This window comes from Emys orbicularis, chromosome 1, assembly GCF_028017835.1.
Source record: "Emys orbicularis isolate rEmyOrb1 chromosome 1, rEmyOrb1.hap1, whole genome shotgun sequence".
NCBI classification, from domain to species: Eukaryota; Metazoa; Chordata; order Testudines; family Emydidae; genus Emys; species Emys orbicularis.
In genome coordinates, this window is record NC_088683.1 from 76003613 (window position 1) to 76027451 (window position 23839).

Below are 23839 nucleotides of genomic sequence, written 5' to 3' on the forward strand. Positions count from 1 at the left end.
CAAAGCCTGAGTTAGGCTTCTAGGCTCTCTATTCAATGAATGGGGAGAGAGACAGACACCTTAGACTGGGATTCACAAAAAGTCAGTGTGTTAGGCAGTTCCCCAACTAAGCTAGGGACGCCAAGCTGAGGGATGTGCTAAGCTCCACCCCCCTTTCAGATCCAGGCCCAAGTCCAGGCTGCACAGAGGCACCTTCCTCTGTTTGGGATTCTCAGCTGCAAACCCTCTCTTGAAGTTAGGTGCCTATGCTGTTCTTGCAAAGGAAGAGGAGCAGCTCTCTCATAACTTTTAGCCCAGTGGTTGGGGTACTCACCTGGGATGTGGGAAATCCCTGGTTCAAGTCCCCCCTCTGCCTAAAGGGAGAAGGTTTTTGGACAGGGATCTACCACCCCTCAGGTGAGTGCTCTGAGCTATGGGATAGTCTGATATGAGTAGGGCCCTACCAAATTCACGGCCATGAAAAACACGTCATGGACCATGAAATCTGATCTCCCCTGTGATATCTGTCTATTGTAGGGGAGGGGCAGGGCTAGGGGCTCCCCAGCCGAGGGCTCCTACCTAGCCTGTGCCGGGCTCCAGCTGCTAGTCCTAGCCAGGCTGGGGAGGGACAGAACTTCCTCTTCTCTTGCAGGGGTGGCTCTCGGAGCTGGGTCAGACCCACCTCCGTGAACCTCCTCCAGCTGCAGGAAGCTCTGCGGGTGCTGGCTGGGAGCCCAGCTCTGAAGACAGCGCAGAAGTGAGAATGGCACACCTTCCCATGCTTTCACTCTCTGCCTCTGGCCCAATGACTCTTTCATTATTTATTCACAGTGGAACAGCTTCAACAGCTTTCCCCTCCTCCTCTTCCACCCCATCAGCCATTTTGTGCAAGTTCACCTATAGGCGCTTGCTTCAGTAGGCGAGGTCTGAGCATGCTTACCAGATCAGATCCCATAGATGAGTTAGACGGAGGGACACCTATCTTTCCCTTGTTTGTGCATTGCACTGAGGCTTATGCGTCTGGATACATGGTAAGGGGCTGCAGTATACATGCACAGAGGCAGAAACATAGGTACCCAGAAAACTTCTACTGCAAAAATGTAGGCACCAAGCAAGTTTAAGCAAGTTTAGAGGGGTTAGCAACAGCTGAGCAGGTGGTTTGTGAATCCCTGTGGACCTGAATCTGGGACTTAAACACCTGAAGAGGCATTTAGGCATCTAAGTCTTTTTGTGAATGTAGCCCATAAATGTGAATTCCGTGTAGTATAAAAAAGTCCTTGCTATCAAAAAAGTTGCTGTTTCTGTGCGAAAGATGTTTAATTTTAATGAAACCACATTTATAAAATGCTTCCATCTCAAAATTCAGCACTCTGTGAGCTCTTCTTTTAGAGGGGCTTATTTAACGATACGTAAAGAAGTAGGAGTCAGTCAAGATATGTAAAAATATAGACCTTATGGACAACAAATTCCAAGGCTTGGCCATGCTGCATCTGGTTCAGGTCCCAAAGGAGGGGCTGTAAGCAAGCACCGACCTGGTCTCTGACAGAAGGTAGAGCAGCCTTGAGGCTGCTCTATTTTACACCCAGTTGCATATGATGCTCAAGGGCCATTCTGGCAGCCATAGACTAACCTTATCAATGACTCTTTGCCCTGGCCACGGCCACTATTCCACGGGGTGGCATAAGGCCAGCTTTCAGGAATTCCCCCATGTAGCAGAATCTCCAGCATGCTGGTTAGGCTGGCTTTAAAGGCTGCTCTGTATTGTTGAGGCCATGGGTGGCACAGAAATCACCGCAGAATCAGGGTGCTAAAATGGGCACTTTTGCAGCCCATCCTTTCCCACCCCCAGCTGAACCCAGAAGATACTCGGCACATCTCAAGATCTGTCTCATAACCCTCAAGTGAGTTATGCTGTTATGGAAATTGTGATGATGTCCCAAATCAAAGAAATCTTAATAATGGTTGAGGAATAAACATTAAACACCAAATAAACTCCAAGGACTCAACAATCCCATTTTCATGCAAATATTGTTGGCAAGAAAAACAAACAAACTATATTTTATGCCAAGAGAATTGTTTCTAATTACAAGGTTTTTCAGTGTTTTCCTTGAGATGTCAGCTGCTCTTAAAAGATAACACTACATCTTGCTCATTTGTGGAGGCATGTAGAAGGCACAGCAGCATGAGTTAATGAGTATAAATCATAACTTTTATGAAATGTAGACTGCAGCACAGTATTTGTACTGATTCTTAGCCGTTGTGCCATATATTGCTGCTTCCCCAGAGAGTTCAATCTTTCTCCTTCTGGCTTTCCTTCCAGTTCCAAGGATCACTCAACACTCATTAGAGGTTAGTTCTGAGGCCTTAATTATCCCCTCCCACACACAAATACACAAAAGGAGAAAAGTTAAGGCAAATTATTATCCATGGCTTGAAAGCCACAAGCATCATACTGACTCATCCCCTCTCACAAGGGAGGGGATTGTGTGCCCAAAGAGAGAGGATGTCCCAAGATCCATGGGAAAATCCAGCCATGGTGAGGAAGCCACATGGAGGGCTTGCCCTGCTGTGCTCCTCTCTCAGGAGCTATGCTGCTTCTGACCCCCCACAACGAAACCCCTGCCCCACCTCTTCCAAAAGCAGGAGACAGCATAGGGTAGACTAACAGCGTTAACCCCCAATACAATTGCCATAGAAATTCAATAAGTTTGCTACGTAGAGCAGGCAAGGAGCTCTTCCCCATGCTGTCCTCCCATCGCCACAAAGCCCTGTCTGCACAGTAGTTGCAAGGAGGAGTTGCAGCAGGCTCCGCGTAGAATGGTGCTGTACTGATTCCATTGCCTGTCTTGCTTCAGCCTTTGGTACAAATCTTTTCCATCTCTCTGTGCAGTGGCAGCCGGGAGAGAGCAATTCTAGCCCTCTGATATCTTTCTCATTATAGCTTTACCCTTCAAATCACCTCTATTCCAAACATGTTTTGAGATCCATGTATAAAACATGCATTTCCAAATTTGACTTTATTGGATGCATTTCTGGGCTGTTCTCAACAGTTCATTCTGTTCCCTAAAATGGAAACTGTACTGAACACTTGGCATTTTGTGGTACTGCTTTGTCATCAATTTTGATCAACGTTTCTCCTTAAAGGTGAAATGTGCTAATTAGCACCCTGAACTTCATAAACAAAAATTTGACTGTAGGCAATTCTAACCCTATGTCTCTGCCCAATTACCAATTTTAATTGCCAAGTATCATCTGACATATAATTTTGTCATGTGAAAATTTATGATTATGCAACTGCACTTATTACTAGATTAGTCTGGCTTGGTTTTTCATCTATTAATAAGCATGCTGGCTCACTCAAGAGTTACAGAATTTGTGGGTTTGGGGTGGGTTTTTTTCTGATCTCCACTGAGGACTGCAGATTTATTTCTTTTTTTAAACAATCACACGCACCCCTAGGAAAGTAGTCACTCTTGTAATCAATTTCCAATGTTTTCACCTACAGCAGTTTCCAAATTTGTCAACTTTCTATCTGCTAGCTTTTTGTACTTTGATGAGATTACCACAGAACAGAGACCTGACAAATATTTATCAAAGATCAGCACTATTTTTATGTTTGTGTTCAGAATAAACCCTTGTAATAATACCATTCCTATTTGGCTGCTTTGTTGACATTGCTGTGCTGAAGAGAATTTGTTTCACCAATTGGAAATTCATGTGTTCTGTAAATTCTGTTCTTTCTGAAGGAAAATAATACTGATTTTTCATTTAAGACTAATCACCCACAACTTGATTTTCATCTTAAAATCCGCAGACAAAGGCTCTCCAGCTCCTTATTTTGTTTGTCAGAATATTTTTAATCTCCATTTTGTTGCACTTTACAGACTCTATCTTGACCTTGAATTTTAGATGTTGCTGACACAGGTGATTGACTGAAATGTGCCATTTTCTGAGATACACATTATTTTCGCTTGAACGTCAAATACATTACTGTTTTTTCTTATCTAACAAATTAAATGCACCCAATCCACAAAGTGGTGGTGATCTGGGTATTAGTTTTAGCAGAATGATTCTGGTATTTTAGTAGCACTGTCTCTAAAATCAATAACAGTGTGTTTACTGCCTAGTTGACTCTACTTCAGCTTCCATTTCAGAGGAAGCACAGATCTTTTAGTTTCCTTTAAATAACACCCTGACATTTTTACGGTAAACTTCAACAAAGCAAAGGATGCCAGGTTGGCACCCCAATGCTTTAAAAGCTGCCTTATTAGCCTCCCTTGAGATATTTTTGTAAAACCCATGATGCACAATTTGAGTGATGATTTTTACAGCTTTTTTGCATTTGTGAATAGAATGTTAATGAGAGAGCAACTGAAGTAGAAGCAACTAGTATATAATCCCACCATCATCTTAATATGAAGTTAGCAGGGGAGCATGGCCAGTCCTATCCCCCAGGGAGCCCTATCAGAGGAGTACCTGTGAAGTTCCACACACACAGCCCTTCCTCTTTCACATGGACCAGGGGAGATCCACAACAGAGGATCCCCTCATTGTGGAGGTAAGCTGGGCCCCTGTCTCAGTTTGATCTAGGCAAACCGTTAAAGTTGATTCAAAGAAGTGCACTCTGTCTTGTGAGTTGTGGCTACATTCATGCTGTACAACTTTTGTCCATTGTGCTCAGGTCTATCACCCTTACTCATGTTGAATAGCACCTAACTCAATTAGACTATTCACATATAAGGTATCACTCAACATGAGGAATGCTGGCAGAATTGAGCCTTTGGTAAAACTAGAAAGTATAGCTGTCCTCACTAAACTTTATCACTGAAAATCACTTGCAGTATTTTTCTGTGACTTTTCAGATAAAAGAACAGTCTATTATCATTATTTTCACTCTGTTATCCTGTGTTCTTGCAATGGTTTGCTTCTGTTAGTTTGTGGAAGAGAGATTCTTTTTAAAAGGGATAACTTTATTTTATTTTTTTAATTGAAAAATCCTTTCCTTTAAATCCTTACATATTCTTTGTCATGCTTTGCTCTAGAGGGATAATCCACAATATAAAGAAAATATTTTAATCATAAATGTGTAATACAATCTTTCTTTGCTAGTAGTTGTAAAATTTGTTGAATTATGTAATGAAGTAAGGTAATTTTTTTGGCTATAATAAGGGGGGGAAACAACAAAGTAATAACCATCAATGGCTATTAGCCAGGATGGGCAGGGATGGTGTCCCTAGCCTCTGTTTGCCAGAAGCTGGGAATGAGAGACAGGGAATGGATCACTTGATGATTACCTGTTCTATTTATTACCTCTGGGGCACCTGGCACCGGCCACAGTCGGAAGACAGAATACTGGGCTAGATGGACCTTTGGTCTGACCCAATAGGGCCATTCTTATTTCTTATGTTTGCCTTACTGGTTGAAATTTTATTATTAATTTCAGTTCTAACACCACACTTCACTGTAGCAGATCATAGCCTTCTGAGATGAATGGCTACTACAGTTACATGCAGTGTTGTTTTAATCGTGTTGGTCCCAAGATATTAGAGAGACAAGTTGGGTAAAGTTATATCTTTCATTGGACCAATTTCTGGTGGTAAAAGAGACAAGCTCTACTTCAGGTCTAGGAAAGATACTTGGGGCATGTCTGCACTTAAAACACTGGATCAGCGCAGCTGCGCCACTGTAGCGCTTTAGTGAAGATGCTCTATGCCGACTGGAGAGAGCTTTCCCATTGACATCGTTAATCCACCTCCCTGAGAGGTGGTAGCTATGTTGGCAGGAGAAGCTCTCCCGCCAGCATAGGCCTGATCTACACGGGAGGTTAGGTTGGTATAACTACATCGCTCAGGAGTGTGGATTTTTCACACCCTGGAGCAATGTACTTATACCGATATAGGTCTGTCATGTAGACCAGACCTCAGAGTGTCACAACTAAATACAAGGTGGAACAGATTGTTTCGCATAAATAGTTAGCACGTATTCTAAGAGACCAGTGAAGGTGAAGTGGTTAACATCCCTGTAGTCCAAGGACAAAAAAAGGCATTAGTGGGTTACAGATTGTTGTAATAAACCATAACAATGTGTAACTCACTAAACCCCCCTTTGTCCTATGACTACAGATGTGTTAACGAGCCACTTCACCATTTAGGTGGCTTGCTGCCTAGTGGAATGCATAGCCCCAAGTTAGGCACTTAGGCTCCCTGTACCATGTCTGGGGAGAGTTAGATGTCCTCTGGGTACAGGGCTGGCTCCAGGCACCAGCTTACCAAGCAGGTGCTTGGGGCGGCCACTCCGGAGAGGGGCGGCACGTCCAGCTGTTCGGCGGCAATTCGGCGGACGGTCCCTCACTCCTGCTCGGAGCGAAGGACCTCCCGCCGAATTGCCACCGCAGATCGCGATCGCAGTCGCGGCTTTTTTTGTTTGTTTGTTTTTTTGTTTGGCTGCTTGGGGCAGCCAAAACCCTGGAGCCGGCCCTGTCTGTGTATATATATCTTCCTACTGTATTTTCCACTGCATGCATCTGATGAAGTGGGTTTTAGCCCACGAAAGCTTATGCTCAAATAAATTCCTTAGTCTCTAAGGTGACGGAAGTACTCCTGTTCTTTTTTCTTTGAGCATAAGAATGAGATTCACAGAGGCCAGCAAGCTGAGCAGAAAGCTGCTAATGCTAGGGAATGCTGAGAGAGGTGTGTGGCCTAAGCCCAGCCCTTTGAGTGATTTAAGTGCCTAAATCTAGACTGGAGGGAAGATCCTGCCTCTGCCCAGATTCACAACCATTAACCCTTTCCTGGAGTTAGGCACTTAAGAGGGTTTTTGAAAGACACAACATTGGTGCTGCTGCTGCTGTGGTGGTGGCAGCTGCTGCCTTAGCCCTCCCTCCCTCCCGCCCCATTATAATCTTTATCCCAGTGGTTGGAGCACTCACCCAGGCGGTGGGAGACCCATGTACAAATCACTCCTCTGCCTCATGTGAAAAAGAAATTTGAACTTGGCTCTCCCACCTCTCATGAGAGTGCCCCAAGCACTCGGATATTCTGGGCTGGGGTCTCTCGCAACCTTTCTTTTTCAAACCGAGCCACTATATGCAAATAATTAAATATGTATTGGGCCAGAGAAAGAGTGAGAGAAAGTGACTCTGTAGGCCAGTGGTTAGTGGCATTAAGGCTCCTAAGTCTCTGTGAAACTAGTCCTTTGCTTCTGTGATTTTCTTCACACACCCCTAAACTTCTTTAACACTGTTTTCCAACCAGTACTGATGCTGAAATGGTCTTTTATTTCAAACCAGCTTTACACTCAACATGGAGCCTTAGCAAAACCGACAATCTAGACCACTTCTTTCGGGGAGCAGAGAACCATCTGCTTTTCACCATCAAATCCTTAAAAGCGCTGGTGCTAAACCCAGTGTTGAGGCTGCAGGGGCAATAACTCTTCTACTGAGAAAAAGCCAGGAGAGTTTTAAAGCTTTTCACACAATACTTCCTTATTGTAGGAGGATGCAATTGTTCCCAGATTCTTCAGGCACCGATTCTATTGGACAGTCCTGAAAGACTGTGTACTCATAGTAAAGATAAGGAAATTTAACAACAAAGTGTTCACTGGTTTCCCTTCCCCTCACCTGCTTTCACAGAAGGGAGTGATGCTCTCTTTGATAGAAATAATTTAATAAAAACCTTAATGCAAGATATGCCAATAGCGACTTCCAGCTAGCAGGCATTTGGCACAGATCCTGTTGTTTTGCCCTAGGGGAGGCTTCCTTGTTGCTTACATTGCAGAATTGCTATCTAAAGCCACAAAGGTTGTTAGTCAAGTCGTGGCTGCAGTAACGTACAGGATGTTACAAACAGTGAGCCTGATTCTCTCTACCACTCAGTGCTTTAATTGTGTATGGCTTTAAAACAAGTGACTTAGTGAAGTTACTCCTGATTTACACTGGTACAAGAGGAGAACTGGGTCCAGTAAGTCCATTCTCTGAATGGGGAAAAGGATCCACTAAGCACTCAGTTGCACATGTCCTAAGCAGGCACAATTCCAATTGAAGTTCTAGCCGCCAAGATTTCATTTCAAAGCAGTAACTTCACTGGGAGTTGAGCTTGTGCAAGGAATCTGTGATTAGGTGATAAATCTGTTCTTACGTCTGGCCACCAGTACTCATACAAACTCATGAACAATCAGAATTCAGTAGAGAGTAACAACACTTAGTTATATATGTATGTGTCTGTAAAGAGCACAGTAGTCCCGTACCACTATGTAATCTGGCTGCTTCTACAGACAATCAAACCCAGTGCACCTGGGAGTTCGGGGGAGTAAGAAGAGCAGCACATGCGGGGAGATTGAGATAGAACTATTATGCAGAGTTAGAGTGGCTGGGACCGTCTTCCCAGATCATTATTCTCTGTGTTCTAGAAGTGGTAAATGCCAATTTCAGTGAAAGGCATTGTGCTAGACCCTGTACAAACATATACCATGGAGCAGAGTGAGGTTGGGATTTACCTCCTCCTTGGACTTGTGCATAAGTGGATATAACAAGAACTGGTATGTACCTTATTTAGTACAGTTTGTATTTAAATGCCAGATATAGCACTTGATCAGATTTCGTCCAATGTAAATACAGACTTTGTTTAAATGACCATTGTTTGCTATGAACATGTCTAATTTTTCACCAAATAGTCATTTCAGGGATTACTCTATACTGGGGTAGTCAATTATTTTTTGTGAAGGTCCACATTTCTTGGTCAGGGAATAATCAAGGTCCAGACTCCAGAGAAAATAATAAATAAATAATTATTATAAGTAAATAAAAAGATTTCAGGGTCCGCTCAAAAGCATCTGGCGGTCTGGATTTGGCCCGCAGTCCACCTGTTGACTACCCCTGCAATACACATTAACTTGATTATCATTTCTTAACTACGCTTTTTAATTGTAATTATTCAGATCCCTATGTGAAAATCCATCTGATGCAGAATGGTAAGAGACTGAAGAAGAAAAAGACAACAATTAAAAAGAACACTCTGAACCCCTACTACAATGAATCATTCAGCTTTGAGGTACCCTTCGAGCAAATTCAGGTAATGTCAAACCTTGCTTTCCCCTTCCTCTGAATTCCATTTCTCAGCCCTCATAAATATTTAACAGGGACCTTGTTAATTCTGAAGTGTGCATGCCTTCATTAGCACCTATATGCCAGCCCCGCTTTACGTTAGATGAGTGTGACTGCTTCAAGAGGGAAATGATAACATGCAGCGAACTTATGAAGTGTTGATTCATCAGTGAAAAATGGATAACTGATGTTTTAATGTCAGAAGCAATGGATTCCAAAAAGAAAAACCAAACAGGAAGATAGTGATAAGAGAAGAAATGCACTGACAAAAGTTATAGAGATAGGAGTTAAATGAGTTTCGGCCATTTTCCCCATATCATATTCATTATTTAATTAGCCTCATCATATCTGTGGTATCTGGGGATGGAGGTGTGATGTGCAGTTTCAGTACAAAGGCTACAGTGGCTCCACGGAGTCGGGCCCATGCTCAGAAGGGGCCCCCGCCTGCTCTGCTTGCACTGCACCCCGAGACCCCACTGGCTCCCCCGGCCCACCACTTGCTCCTCTCAGACTGCCTGCCAGCTGGCTGAGAGCTCCTCCTCACTCCCTGGCCCCACCCCCTGCTCCTCTCAGCCCCCTGGTTGGACCCCAGTGCACCTCTGGCTCGGGGCAGTCTCTGCTTCCCACCATCTGTGAGTCACCACCTGTCTCCCCGGAGCTGAGCTGCCCGGGACTGGTGCAGAAGCCTGGCCAATCTCAGCCAGGTGTGGGGGGAGACAGTGTGGAGGGCTTGGCTGGGCAGGCCCTGGCCTAGCTGATCGCGCCACTCCCAAAGGGCCAGAGCGATTCACGGCCCTGGCTGTGCTGCTTGCTCAGCCCGGTAGACACGGTCGCCTCCCAGCAGGGCTGGTGAGTGCGGCTGGGAGGCAGGGCTTGGGGAAATGGGTCTGTGGGGAGCATTGGGGGATGCTGGGCTGTGAAGGGGCGGAGAGGATCTGTGTGTGTTGGGGCACTAGGTAGTGATGGTTCTGTGGGGGGTGCTGGGCAGTTGTGGTAGGGCTGAGGGCAGGGGTGGTGTTGTGCAGGGCACTGTACATTTGTGGGTGGATCTGGGGGGCACTGGGCATAGTGGGTCTGGGGGGCCTCTGGCCATAGGGAGTCGGGGGGCGTTGGGGGAAGGGGCTTGTGATATGGCTTAGGCCCACCTCCGAGGGGAAGAGGTATGCTGGCAGCACAGGGCCAGGCGGGCCATTGTGCATCTAGCAACTGCCGGTTTGTAAATAGCGCCCTCGAACTGGACGGAGCAGGGCCTCCCCTGCCATGCCATGCCCCATTGCCTCTGGCTGGCCCCTCGCTCCAGGGACTGACCTCCCCGCACCATGCTCCATTGCTTCCATGGGGGCCCACAAATATGTTTGGCGCAGGGCCCACAAAAGGTTAACCCGGCCCTGGCAGTTATAGTTCCTGTTGTTTGACTCTTCTGAATTATCCATTTTAAATGGAATAAAATGCTTAAACACAAGTAAGTTAACTGACAGATCAAGAAAAATTTTCAAAAGCAGCTAAGTCCCATTTTCAAAAGTGATTTAGTAGCTAGATTTATCTAAATATCTCAGTATTCAGGCACCTAAATATAAAAAAATCAATGGGAAGTAGGCACCTAACTCACTTACGTGCTTTTGTACATCTGACTCTTGGGAGCATAAGTGTCCAAGGCCCTGATTTTCAAAGGTATTTAGGCACCTAGCCCTCTTTGAAATCAATGGGCCTAAATATCTTTGAGGATCCTGGCCTAAATCACTTATGAAAATTGGACTTAGGTACCTTTGAAAATTATACCCGTCCTGTTTTAATTGTTTCAAATTTAACTTTCTTGTGGTTCTGTTAGAATGGTTTTATTACTGTTTACCTCATCAGGGAGTCTCAATTCAAAAATGTGTAATTGGGGACCAATATCATAAGTCATTGTATTTAGGTATTTGTTATAAGAAACTGTAGTTTAAAAGGTAAGTTGTGGTTATGTTACTTCCATTTATAGAAAAACGTATTTAAACATTATTTAAATGAATACTGTAAATGTTGCTGTGACCTTTGGTACTTCAGGTATAACATTCATTTAGGTAAACTTCCACTAACATGTCGGGTAATGGAATAATGGTTATACCAGGTCCAAGATCATTAGAGAGCAAAGAGAAGAAAGGGATCATGGAGGCAAAGCAGAGTTGTCAAAACTAGTAGAAACAGCTCGTTAGCAGCACCAATGTGGACCGTAAAACAGGATACGAATAATGTCTTTCAACAACCTCATCATAAATTCAGATTTGTGTATTTGTGAACAGTCTGCAGCTATGCATGCACACAGAATTGTGCAAAAGAGAGAGGTGATCCTGGAGCACTGAGTTTTTAAAAAAAGACTTTAGTGAACTGCTATCTTAAAAGTGCTGAGTCGACCCCACTGGAGTGTGAAATCCTACACAGGACAAGCACAAAATAGGCAGCTACCCCATTCTGTTCTGCCAGTGTCCAGCTGTTAACCTCTGAGTGTGAAAGAATACTTCAGTCTCCATGCCCACTCTGGCCACTCTGCTGAGGTTGCCAATACAGGTGCTTATTGCTGTTAATGGTCTTTTATAGCAATATCCACAGACATTTGCACTGAAACCTACGTTTCAAATAGGCCACCAATCAGCCACCAGATGGCAATGATTTTCAGTCACTAATTAAGCCATGCAGATTTGAATCAGTGACCAGAAAATGAAACTCATTTCATGATCAATCCTTTGAGCCCTCCATTCCCACCCTCTCAAGGCCACAACACTGTTTGTACTGTGTCCATCCTTGGGGGTATGACAATAAAAAAAAACATTCCACTAGTCATTAGGCTAATGGTTCCCAGTAACATCAGGCATTTTATTTTGTACCATAATAAGAATTTTAAACAGTTTTACACTAAGATAAAGCCAATCCACTTTAGGGCAATGATCATACCCTGCTCTAATACATAAATGTCCATTTAGGACGATCATTGACAATAAAAGCAAATACACTGCCAGCAACATTATGTTGTAAGACATCATTCTGGCTTCTAGAAATAGAAGCATGAAGGATATTGCATTTTATCATGACTGGATTTGGGGAAGAGAGTCTGAGTTTGATGTGCACTTTTGTCATAAATGATTATGTAAATACTTACATGCCTGGAGCTGTCATATCCTCCTCTGGCTCATTGATTTGTGCACTCTCTCATGGGAAGGGGCTATAAAGAGTCATTATGACTCAGCTCTTGTAGCCTTTACTCACAGGAGTAATCCCATTAATAGCAGTGGAACTACTACTGCAAGTAAGGACTGCAGGATCTGGCCTTTTTAGAATAAAAGGATGACTGACCCCTTGGCACTAAAAATATTTATCTTTGTAAATTACGTTTTCCCGCAATTCATAAAACCTACCTGTAGAAACAAATCCCAGTCTATCATGAATCCAGGAGCTGTGTACATTTATAATATCATGAAGCAGAGTTGGGAAAACAGGCATACATTCATCTTTTAAAATGAAAGTCTCGAAGGGAAAGTGTATACAGTTAAGTCAAATCAGCCTGAGGCTGTTTCATCTCAGATGCTATTGAGGAAAACCCAGTTTCACTAGGGGAATAAGTTATGTTTGTGCTATTCAGACAAATAATAAGGACCAAATGAGCACACACGCACTTACTAATGCACAACATAGACACCCTGAGATTCACTTAGACTGGGCCATATGGGAGGCAATACATAAAACGGTGTAATATCCAATCTCATTCCAACCTCCTCAGCATGTAGATTACATTAGCCTGACTTGCCTTAGACTCTCTCATGCACCTAAACTGAATTTACACCCTTATGTAACAACTCTGAATTTGGTCTCCTGAGTCTACATTGCTGTAACTAACATTGTGGAGGACTAGAAAAGAGGCCTGGAACACAAAATGCAACTAACAACGAGGCGAGTCTAAGAAGTTGTAAGTTACACTTCTGAATCTGATCCTCTGAGTTTGTGGGTGTAACTTACACAGTGGGGAGGATATAAGTTACACCAATGTCAACACCTTTAGATTCACATCTCAAGTTAGCCCTACAAGCCTATGCCAGTCTAATCATCTTTCCACAAAAAACAAGTTAAGCTGTTCGTTTTTTTTAAAATATTGCCTCAGAACCCATTTGAATAAGAAATTTGATTAGAAGAAAGCTGTGGGAGGGACTTTGGCTCAGGACCCACCCACAGTAGCTTTCTTGGAACGTGCTGTTTGTTGTCCTGCTTTGGTGTCCTGGCTTCTATTCCCGGCTCAGCCACTGACCAACCTTGGAGAAACTGAGGCACAGAGAGGTGGCAATGACTTGCCCATCTGTAAAATGAGGATAATGATGCTTACCTCCTTTATAATGCACTTTAAGGTTTACTGATGAAGTTTACTATATAAGAGCTAGGTAGCATTATTATTGACTTCCAAGGTGGGTGCAAAAGCCCATTCCATGGGAAGATAAAGTGCACAGTAGTCATTTCACATGCTCTGTTGCTGCCTGCAAAAAACAATAGCACTCTGACTCCTATGTAACTCTGTTTGTTTGGGATTTCACATCAGAAGCCCAAATAAAAAGAAGAGAATAAACAGCTGTGTTTTGGCTCTGTGGGTGGGTTTCTTCTCCAGAGTGTTGTACTTTTGCAGTCATGTTTCCTGTCGGAGCTGATTAAGATAATAAAAATTTGCATGTGGTTTTGAAGATATATCTCATAGTGGGCCAAAAAAAAAAAATAACAAAAGGTATGTCCATACCTGGCTATCATATTTTACTTCACACACACCTGATCCCTACTCACATGGTTCCTTTCAGCCAACCACTGCTTTCTCTTAGAATCTTTCTAAAGTCCATGTCTTCAAACATGCAGAAACAGGAGCTACATCATTTTATGTTGATATAAATGAATGTAGACCCAGGGTGCAGCCCTCTTGGTGTGGCAGGGTGGAAGAGCCACCCTACACACTGGCTGTGTGTCCACAATCTGGGGAGCACAAGAACACTGGTGTATGCCACCTCTTGAGCTGCACTGTGCATTCCTTAGCCCTACCAAAGGATCTCTTCCGTATAATGAGCATACCAATCAATTGCCATGGCTGTTTTGATCTTGATTTCATTCGTAGGAGTTTGCTACCTATTATTTCAGACTTTGAATTCTCATATCATTGGGAATCTGCTACTGCTTATTGTGCTACCCACCCTCCCCCGTCTCACCCACAAACTCTGAATTCCAGTTCTGTACTGTATTTACCTGCAGGTCTTGCTCATTGCTCTTTCTTATCTCCTTTTAGAAAGTGCAAGTTGTTGTGACTGTTTTGGACTATGACAAGATTGGCAAGAACGATGCTATCGGGAAAGTCTTTGTGGGCTACAACAGCACTGGTGCAGAGCTACGACACTGGTCAGACATGCTGGCCAACCCAAGGCGACCCATTGCACAGTGGCACACCTTACAGGTTGAGGAAGAGGTAGACGCCATGCTTGCAGTCAAGAAGTAAACAAAAAACAAAAGAAGCAAAAGAAGCCTTTCTGCATTTGCCCACATAGTGCTCTTTAGCCAGTATCTGTAAATACCTCAGTAATATGGGTCCTTTCATTTCCAGCCATGCGTCCCTAACACAGATGAGTGGTACTTAAAATCCTGTTTTAATTTGCACAACTTTAAATGTAGAGAGCCCTCTAAAGGCCTTTCATTTCACCACTGCCCCCAGATCTACTCTTCTTTTAAGCAATATGATGTGTAGATAGAGCATGACAGAAATTATTTATTGTATCACACAGTTGTATATACCAGTATGCTGAGAATTTATTTCTAGTTTGTGTATTTGTATGTTGTAAACGTTTCCTAATCTGTGTATATCTAGATGTTTTTAATAAGATGTTCTATTTTAAATTATGTAAATTGACTGAGATATAGGAGAGCTGATAATATATTATAGGGTAACTATTGTATCGTCTGCATTCCAGCAAAAATTCCAACTTGTAAGGCACTAGTAGTGTTACACTGACATATTAAAGGACAACTTAAATCTGAGCTTTCAAGTGAACCGTTTAAAATAACAAGATATGCCTACGCAGTACACCTTGGAGGGGTGAATCCAATTTTGTAGACTTCTTTTTCACAGGCAACTTAGCATGATCTGAGCAGCTCCGTGGCTGACCTCAAGGAAGCGTAGCCAATATATCATTTTTTCTGTATATATTTAAAAAACTGAAATCATGGCTTTACACTGACAATTGAGGAAGCAGTTCCATGGGAGATAATTTAACATAACAACAACATGGGGGAGATTGTGTAGGGGGTGGGGGGGAATTTCAGCAGTAATGAAACGCTGCATAGAACCATGAAAAAAAAAGTAGCTCTCCATTATCACCTTTATACAAAATTAACATACTGTGAATTCCAGTTGTGATTTCACATTCTAGGATTCTAATGAGTTTGCACATTAGACTTTGTAACAAAATATTTTATTATACTAACAGATTAGAAGGAATGCAGAATATTTTTAAGCACAGCCGTGTATGTTTATTATACAAGTTTCATGGTGAACAGACAGTATTGTAATCCCATCAAAAGAAGACAAAAATTAGCCATAGTTCTGAATGCACTTCGAAGTAAGCCAAAAGAGAACAGCTAGTGACCTTTTTATATACTATTTATACTTAAGTTTTAATTTGTCCTTTAAAAACAAGTGAAACAAAACAAACAAGTTCAAGAAAACTGAAGCAACCTCTTATGTATACTAGATGCTCGTTTCAGGAGGAGTTTTTAAATGTTTTCAATGTTATTCTGTAGTAAATGGCACTATTATAAAGCTATTAGTCATTCCATAAGAGTCTTGAAAGACTGCTCTGTGTACCACTGTGACTGCCGTGTGTGCTTAGAAATGTAGTTTTCTCAGTGGATAGCAATCAATTTATTCCGTAGTGATAGTGTACTAATACTGCCATTCCCTTCTACTGCACTGCCGAAGGAGTGCTTAGCACAAGCAGGTCTAGTTACTATGGACCAATTTAGAACTGACGCGCTATGCGTAGGACACGGATGTTATAGAGATTGGGATGATCACACAGCATTTTGTCCAGCACTGTGCAATATTCCACATTCCACCCCTTCCCTCCCACCCCCCATTTGTAGACAGTTTCGTCTCATGGCTAGACAGCATATGATCTCAGATTATAGAATTTCATCCTGTCATTTTGGGCATTACGTTTTATCTCACATTTCATCCTTTGAGACTTTATTTTATGGACTGTGAATATATTTATAATGCTTTGAAGACTTAGTTCTTTTCAGTACCACTAAACACCAAAAATACACAATACACCTTTTGGAGATGTGATTTTCTTTAAAAAAAATAAATAAATAAAGCTACAGCCTGAAATTATGTTAAACTAAACAGGGGTGTGAGCAATGGAGTCCATACTGAAAAATAAATTCCCCAGCCCCCTCCAGATTTTACTTATGAGGGATAAGGTGTAGCCCTACAGAATTCAGCCCATGTGTAGCAAACCAACCCAACTCTCATTAAATTGGGAAGCACAAAATGGATATGAATCACACCACTATAGTCGCTCCCCACTCCAAAATATAGGAATAGCAACACTGATCATTTTTAGAGTTGTTTCTTTTGACATGAAACATGGAAAAGGTACAACTGAGGCATATTCTGAGATAACGTGTGAACACAGGAAGTGTCAAGCTGGAATATTTTTTAAAGGACCAAATCCCACCAGAGAAAGGAACTAGGTTGACAGAGTTGCAGCAGAGAACAGGTATTCAGCTTCATGATATCCAGCTTTAAGTTGTTCATTCAAGAAATTTGCAGGTTCAAACTGCCAGAACCGATTCATTGTGTTAAGGTATTCTTAATGCATTCCTACACTGCCAGACTGAATGTCACCAGAGAATTGGTTTGTAATGTACTATGACTCTCAGAGACCAAACCTGCTATATGACCAAGATGACATATTCATCCTCAAAGAAGCCACATGTACCTTTCTGACAAAGCTGTGTAAAGTATTAGAATCTGATGCTGTAGAAAGATCCTAGTTGCCTTTGTGTATATTTACTGCCTGCTTGAGTGTTTCTACATGTGGGTTTTCTCTGTATCTTGTAGAAATGTTTGGGGTGTTTTATCCTGCCATATTACTCGTGACCCACGAGCTGACAACTTTAGCTGTATTTTACCTTCATTTTTGATGAGGTGGTTTATATTTTGTTTCACTTTGTGTAGTAAATCCCCCAGTAGCGTTGTCGTTAAAATAACATACATAGATATTCAATAAAAATGTTTTATTTCCTGTTGATGTCTCAGTCTTTCAACTCTTTTGATTTAAAATAAAAAAGACATTGCTCCCTAATGTTTATGAGCACAGTCACAGTCTGGCTTCACTCTGATACAAGTGGACAAGTAACCAAAAATCTCAAACTTAACAGCTGCCTGGTCTCTGTAAATATAAGGGCTAACTACGAAGAAAACCCAGACACTGTAAATGTGCTTCCATTACTTTCCATCAGTCAAGGGCAATAAAGTGTTTTTACAGCTCAAGTACTGTTTTCCCAAGTAGTTTGAAGTACTGAGTGTTTATTGGTGTCTATATTATGATTTAGGACTCATACTGCCCCATCAGGAGATGCATTAGCTTCTATACAGAGCCAACAAGTAAGCCCACCCAACCGGCTTCTGTCCATTTACTTTGTGTTAAAGTGACAAACATCAGAAAAAATACTCATCTTTTTATTTAATTTCCACTCCAAATAGTGAGTGACTGAAATATCTGGAGGAACATAACCAGTGGCAACACAAAGCACAGAGAAAGGGTTCAGGATTTAAGTAACTCCTTCCAAGAAGAATGGTAAAAAATGAAGTAAGTTTTTAAAGGCATTTAACTGTCATTTAACATTTACAAATATTTATCACCCTGTGGGATTCCACCTACTGTCATTGCTTTCCTGTTCTCAGACCAGGAGGTAACTGTTTTGTTGGATCCCACACAGTGGTAACTGTTGATAAATATCTTTTAGCAGCAACCTCTGTATTGCACCACTGTTTACCAAGAAGTACAGTATCAGGGGTAGCCGTGCTAGTCTGTATCCACAAAAACAACGAGGAGTCCAGTGGCACCTTAAAGACTAACTGATTTATTTGGGCATACGCTTCCGTGGGTAAAAAACCCACTTCTTCAGATGCATGGAGTCATGCATCTGAAGAAGTGGGTTTTTACCCACTAAAGCGTATGCCCAAATAAATCAGTTAGTCTTTAAGGTGCCACTGGACTCCTCGTTGTTCAAGAAGTATAGCTTGTTTTCAAATTGGTTTTGTAATTTTTTTTCGGTTTTTACACATCCCTGATTATTTTGTTTTATGAGTTATACTGCCACCACATAATCCTTATTTCATTTGCATTCAGGGCTAAGGGTAGTTTTCCGTGCTCCTCTTTACTGTCCAAATAGCATTTGCACAGTACAGTGTGTTAGGCTGGTTCCCTCTTTCCTGTAGGCCTTGATTCAGCAGTCCATCCCTATTAAGCATGTGCTTAATTTCTCTTTGACATAAGTATTCTACTGAAGTGCTTTGCTCAACAGGGACAGCTTTAAGAACATGCTTAAAAGCTTTGATACATGTGGGGCTCTAGTGCTGCCCTTTCTAAGAATAAATGACAGCCTTACAGTCAGCGTTTAAGACCAGACGGGACCACCAGATCATCTAATCTGACCTCCGTACAGCGCAGGCCACCAACACACTGAACCCAGCAACTGCAAATTAGACCAAAGTATTACAGCCCACAGGAGCCTAGACTGTTACGTGTCACAGGCAAGGAACAAAAACATTATGTGACAGATAATTCTGGCAAGTGGCCCCCACCCACATGCTGCAGAGAAAGGTGAAGAACCTCACCATGGTCACAGCTAAGCTGACCACAGGGAAAATTCCTTCCCGCTCCCTGACATATGGTGAGGAGCTAGACCCCGAGCACATCACCAAGAACCAACCAGCCATGCACCTGACAGACAGGGAATGCTCGATGTCACCTCAGAGTTGTCGTTGTCCACCCTGTCCAGTGTCCCCTCTCCAGCCATGGACATCCCGGATGCTGCAGAGAAAGAAGAATTCTTTTTAAAACTGAATACATTTGGCGGGGGAGAGAGAGAATTCCTTCTTGACCCCTGCAGGTGGCCAGCTGAAACCCTGAAGCGTAAGCTTTTAGGCACATAAGACAAACCAGAAGTGAGCCCCAGGGCTAACTCCTGCTCCCGCCCACAACAATCGACCCTGTCATATAGTTGCACTCATAAATTTGTCCAGCTCTCTCTATGTTGTTTGCCCCCACAACTCCTTTTGCAAGGCTGGTCCAGAATCTCACCCTGAGATGGTTAGAAACCTTCTAATGTCCAGCCTCAATTTGTTCATGGCCACTTTATACCCATTTTTTCTTGTGCCAATATTATTCTTCATCTTAAATAACTCTTCACCCTCCCTGGTCTTTATTTATAAAGAGTACTCATATCCCCTCTCAGCCTTCTTTTTTTGCTAGACTGAACAAGCCAGGCTCTTTTGGTCTCATCTCATACGAGAGGCCCTCCATTCCCCTGGTCATCTTATAGCTTTTCTCTATACTTGTTTCAGTTTAACTTCACCTTTCTTGAACATGGGTGACTAGAAATGTACACGGTATTCCCAATGAGGTCTTTCCAGTGCCTTGAACAAAGCCATTAATAATGCTCTAGCTGTGTAAATGCATTGCCTGATACATCTTAGGATCACATGGGTGGTTCACAGTCATCCTGTGATCAACCCACATACCCAGGGCTCCCACCTTGTCTGTCATTTCCAATCAATAAGGCCCGAAGCTTGTAGCAGAAATTCTTATTATTAGAGCCTAAGTGCATGACCTTGCATCTTGTACTATTGACTTTCATCCCATGTCTATCATTCCAGTCTTCAAGACCGTCCAGATCTTCCTGTATAATAGTCCAATCCTCCTCTGTATTGCTGATGCCTGCTAACTTTGTGTCATCAGCAAAATTTCATTTGTGTGCTCCTACCCTTTGGGCCAAGATCGTTATAGGCTTGATTGCAGCTCAGGTTTGAGAGCCTTCAAAGCCTACTGAACACCATGAAGAAGTTCAGCACCTCACAGGTGTGCTGAGCAGTTTACAGGATCAAACCCAAAATGATGGAAAATAACACAACTCGTATTTTATGGTAGACTTATGACGAAATATATGTATCAACAAACGACAATTATAAAGCAAGCCTTTGCTTACAGCCATGTAACCAAAGAAGACTTGCTTTTGTTCTTATCTAGCCCTATGAATTGTCTCATCAGCAGCTTCTGCAGATGATCAGAGTTAGCCAGTGGGTGTCTTTACAGTCTTCTGGAACCCTTAGTCGGTCTCCCAATTCAATCTACCAGATAAACCTGACCTTGCTGAGAATGCCTAAAGACGCTAATGCCTGCAGACTATTCAGAATGTCCTCTCCTCCCCTAGTCACACTGTTCCCCCACCAACCAACCAAAACCTTGTGTAGCTGAGAGCTCCAAGCAAGACATAGCAGTCATACGTCTTCTCAAGTTTCCAGCCCCAAAGTGATCTTGAGCGCAGTCAGGCTTTCAGGTAAATGATGCATGGAATCTGCATCCATGTATTGTCAGAGATGCTGTGAGGCGCTCTCCCTACAGGTGCTGCAGCGTACATAACCTCCCCCAAGCTGCAAGTGGTACCAACTTCAGGAGAAATTGGCTTCTTTTTCTCCGTTCAATCTAAGCTTCTGCATGTTCATAAGAAGCATCTGGTGCCTCGGCTCAATAGCTTCTGATCCCATATGAGCAGCAGTTTGCTTGAACACAGTTTTTCCACTTTGTCCTAGCGCATAGGAAAAAACAAACAAACAAAACAAACCCCCATGCTTCCGTTATCTGCTTAGTTTCCATTCTTATCAGCCATTTTAGCTGATTTTCAAAATGCTAGCCTTATGGCAGCCAAAATCAGTTTTTCTACCATGGATAATCAGTTAAATCTTGTCTTTACAACTAACATAAGGGGAAAAAATGCTTCAGATAATAGCTGTTATACTAAGTGGGAAAAGCAGCAAAAATTACTCATTTTATTCAGCTCATTTAACCCCTAATCAACTGTCAAGTAAAATATTCTTCCCAACTGACAGCCTCAGTTAGCAAGGACCTACATCTCTCAATCACTTTTCACATCATAAGTTACTGAAAGAAAGCTAATTGCCTCTTACTTATGCAAAATGAGAATGAGGACATTATATATTCTGATTACTGTATGGGCCAGTTTCCTTATTTATTTTTCCATTAGTATTTTCATTTTATATATTGCCAGATCAACTCCTTACCCTTAAAACTGATTTCGCAAGATATGCATTAAGAAAAAAAATTACTGCTGGATTCCTATTTCTGGTGCCAGTTTAGGAACAATTTTATTATCCACACTTGATATTTTTTTTAATTTTTAAGAATGTTCAGTGTGCTAAAAGTTATTTTTTTCCCCTCCTACAGATACCAGCATTAGTAGGACTTTCTTAGGTCACAGGAAGAACAAACACATCATTTCTGTCTTTGAGTGATACAGTAGTGGCCATTGGCAATTTTGCCGAAGATAATTAGTTACGGTAACCTTGTCATCTGCAACACTCCTTTGTACTTAATATATGGTAGACACTGAATATTGCAAATATTGAGGTTACCTAATTTCACTCAAAAGTTTAGGGGTGAAAAGTTACGTTCTGCAAAGCGGTATTAACCGGTATGGTACTTGGCGATAACTATAGTAATGGTCTCTGAAACAAGTAGTACCACCAAGTAGTTTATTAAGATTTTTCCTGTATTCAATATAAAATTACATTTAATTACTAGGGACACATCCTGTGTGATACTTAGTGGCTCTTCTGAGACACCAAACCTGCTAATGGGAGGCAAGAGTTTTACTTGGATTTTTAAACTCCCTGGGCATGGGCATATCTGTGTGTACAGTGCCTAGCACAATGAGGCCTGGATCAGTGGTCTCTAGGCACCACCCAAAATATAAATAAATAATGGGGGCTTGGCCTCGCACAGGATTGCGCCCACCATGTGACTCCTCAAGCTGAGCTCTTAGACTGATTCAGTGAAGATTTATTAACTCTCAGTATTGACATGTTCTATATGTATCATCATTATTTAAAAACATTAAGTCATGAAACCGCTGCACAGGCTACTAAACTAATACCACTAAACAGCAGTGCTATTAAAAGCAGCCTTTTGCCAAAGAAAAGGAAGGCATAATTCCAAGTGGCCATTATACATAAATCTAATCTCCAAGCCTATCCCACATTCCTTCACAAATCCCTCAACAGTTTACCACTTCATCCTTCCAGCCCTCTTATCTATGATTCCAGGGACATCTCTGCCCTTATAGTCTTATCACATGTGTTGCACTTGGCCAGTGATGCCTATTCTTTCATCTTGTCTCTTTTTCCTAAAACATAACTCACATCACCCCTAAGAAGTTGTTTCCAGTGCACTGAACATGGATTTGTCATCAAAAAAATTCCAAGTATGGGCTTAGGATAAATGATCTATGGGACAAGATAAACTAATCACAAGGAAGTGGTCTGTGACTGTAAATCCTGATTGAAAGTCTGTCAGTTTGGCACTCGGAATGTAACACTGCAGTCAATTGTTTCACACCTAGTCAAAAATGTTATCATCCACTTGTTCTGGCAAAAGACAAAATGGAGTGTACTCACTCATATTCCACTTGTCACATTTTCTTCTTTAGGAGAATGGCAACTTTATTAAGCCAATTTCTTGGAGACATTTTCTGTGACATTCAGAAAACCAACTGATCTTTCATATGCTGTTTCTGAGTTTCTTTTTCTTATAAAAGGTTGTCCTACTCTTACACCATGAGGGTTAAGATTTTCAAATATGATTCACTGAAATTAATAATGTGTGGTTAACTTGCCTCGTTGGCTTTGACAATCTACACTTACCTTTGGTAATGTTTTTCAAGGGTCTCAGAGTTTTCGCTCATTCCTTCCTCATAGCTGATCTTGACTGACAAGGTCCCAGATGGACATTTTTTACGGAAATTAAGTGATCATAGGTTGAGAGGTAGAGCTCTCGTCATGGATTAAAAAATGGCGACGAGATAAATCAAAGATTAAAAATAAGTGATCAGTTTTCAATATGCCATCAAGTTAATGGTGAAGTTCCAAAAGGCTCAGTACTGGAACTCATTGATCTTGAAAGCAGAGATGAACCGTGAAGTGCTGCATTTGCCAATGCACAAAATTATTTGTGTTGGAACAGATCTGAACTATGAACCCATCTCTAATTTCAGCTCCTTTAGTCATAAATATCCATGTAGGCACTTCAGCCTACAAATATTGATTACTTTTTTCTACAGTGGTCCATATGCATGCGTGTAATATCTCCAAAAGATACCAAATAAGGGGTAGAAACCACAACTGCTGCCCACGTCATTAATGAAAAGCCATTAATGAACAAGAGGACAGAACCCCTTACACTTATACAGAGCCATTACAACAAAAAACAAAAAGCTCTTCTTGTTGATGGTCTCCTGGCCATACTATATGCACACACATGCAGGATGCAACTAAAAGTTCACAATGAACTATATATTGAGTGTTTTAAGCAAGACACAAGAAGAGGTGGTTACTTCTGTAATTGGCGGTTCTTACAGATGTGTGGGCCCTACCCACATTTCACACGTGGGGTGCGCATATATGCCTTG

General features: G+C 42.1%; 1 protein-coding gene across 2 annotated transcripts in view; it reads left to right on the plus strand.

Moving 5' to 3' along the window:
• The window catches only part of SYT1 (synaptotagmin 1), a 170376-nt gene extending 155806 nt beyond the window's left edge, over nt 1-14570 (plus strand). For both annotated transcript variants that reach the window (XM_065414316.1, XM_065414324.1), the window contains exons 7-8: nt 8914-9047; nt 14364-14570. In XM_065414316.1, coding sequence (XP_065270388.1) covers nt 8914-9047; nt 14364-14570 — 341 coding nt within the window. The remainder of the gene's footprint in view (nt 1-8913; nt 9048-14363) is intronic.
• The last annotated feature ends 9269 nt before the right edge of the window (nt 14571-23839 follow it).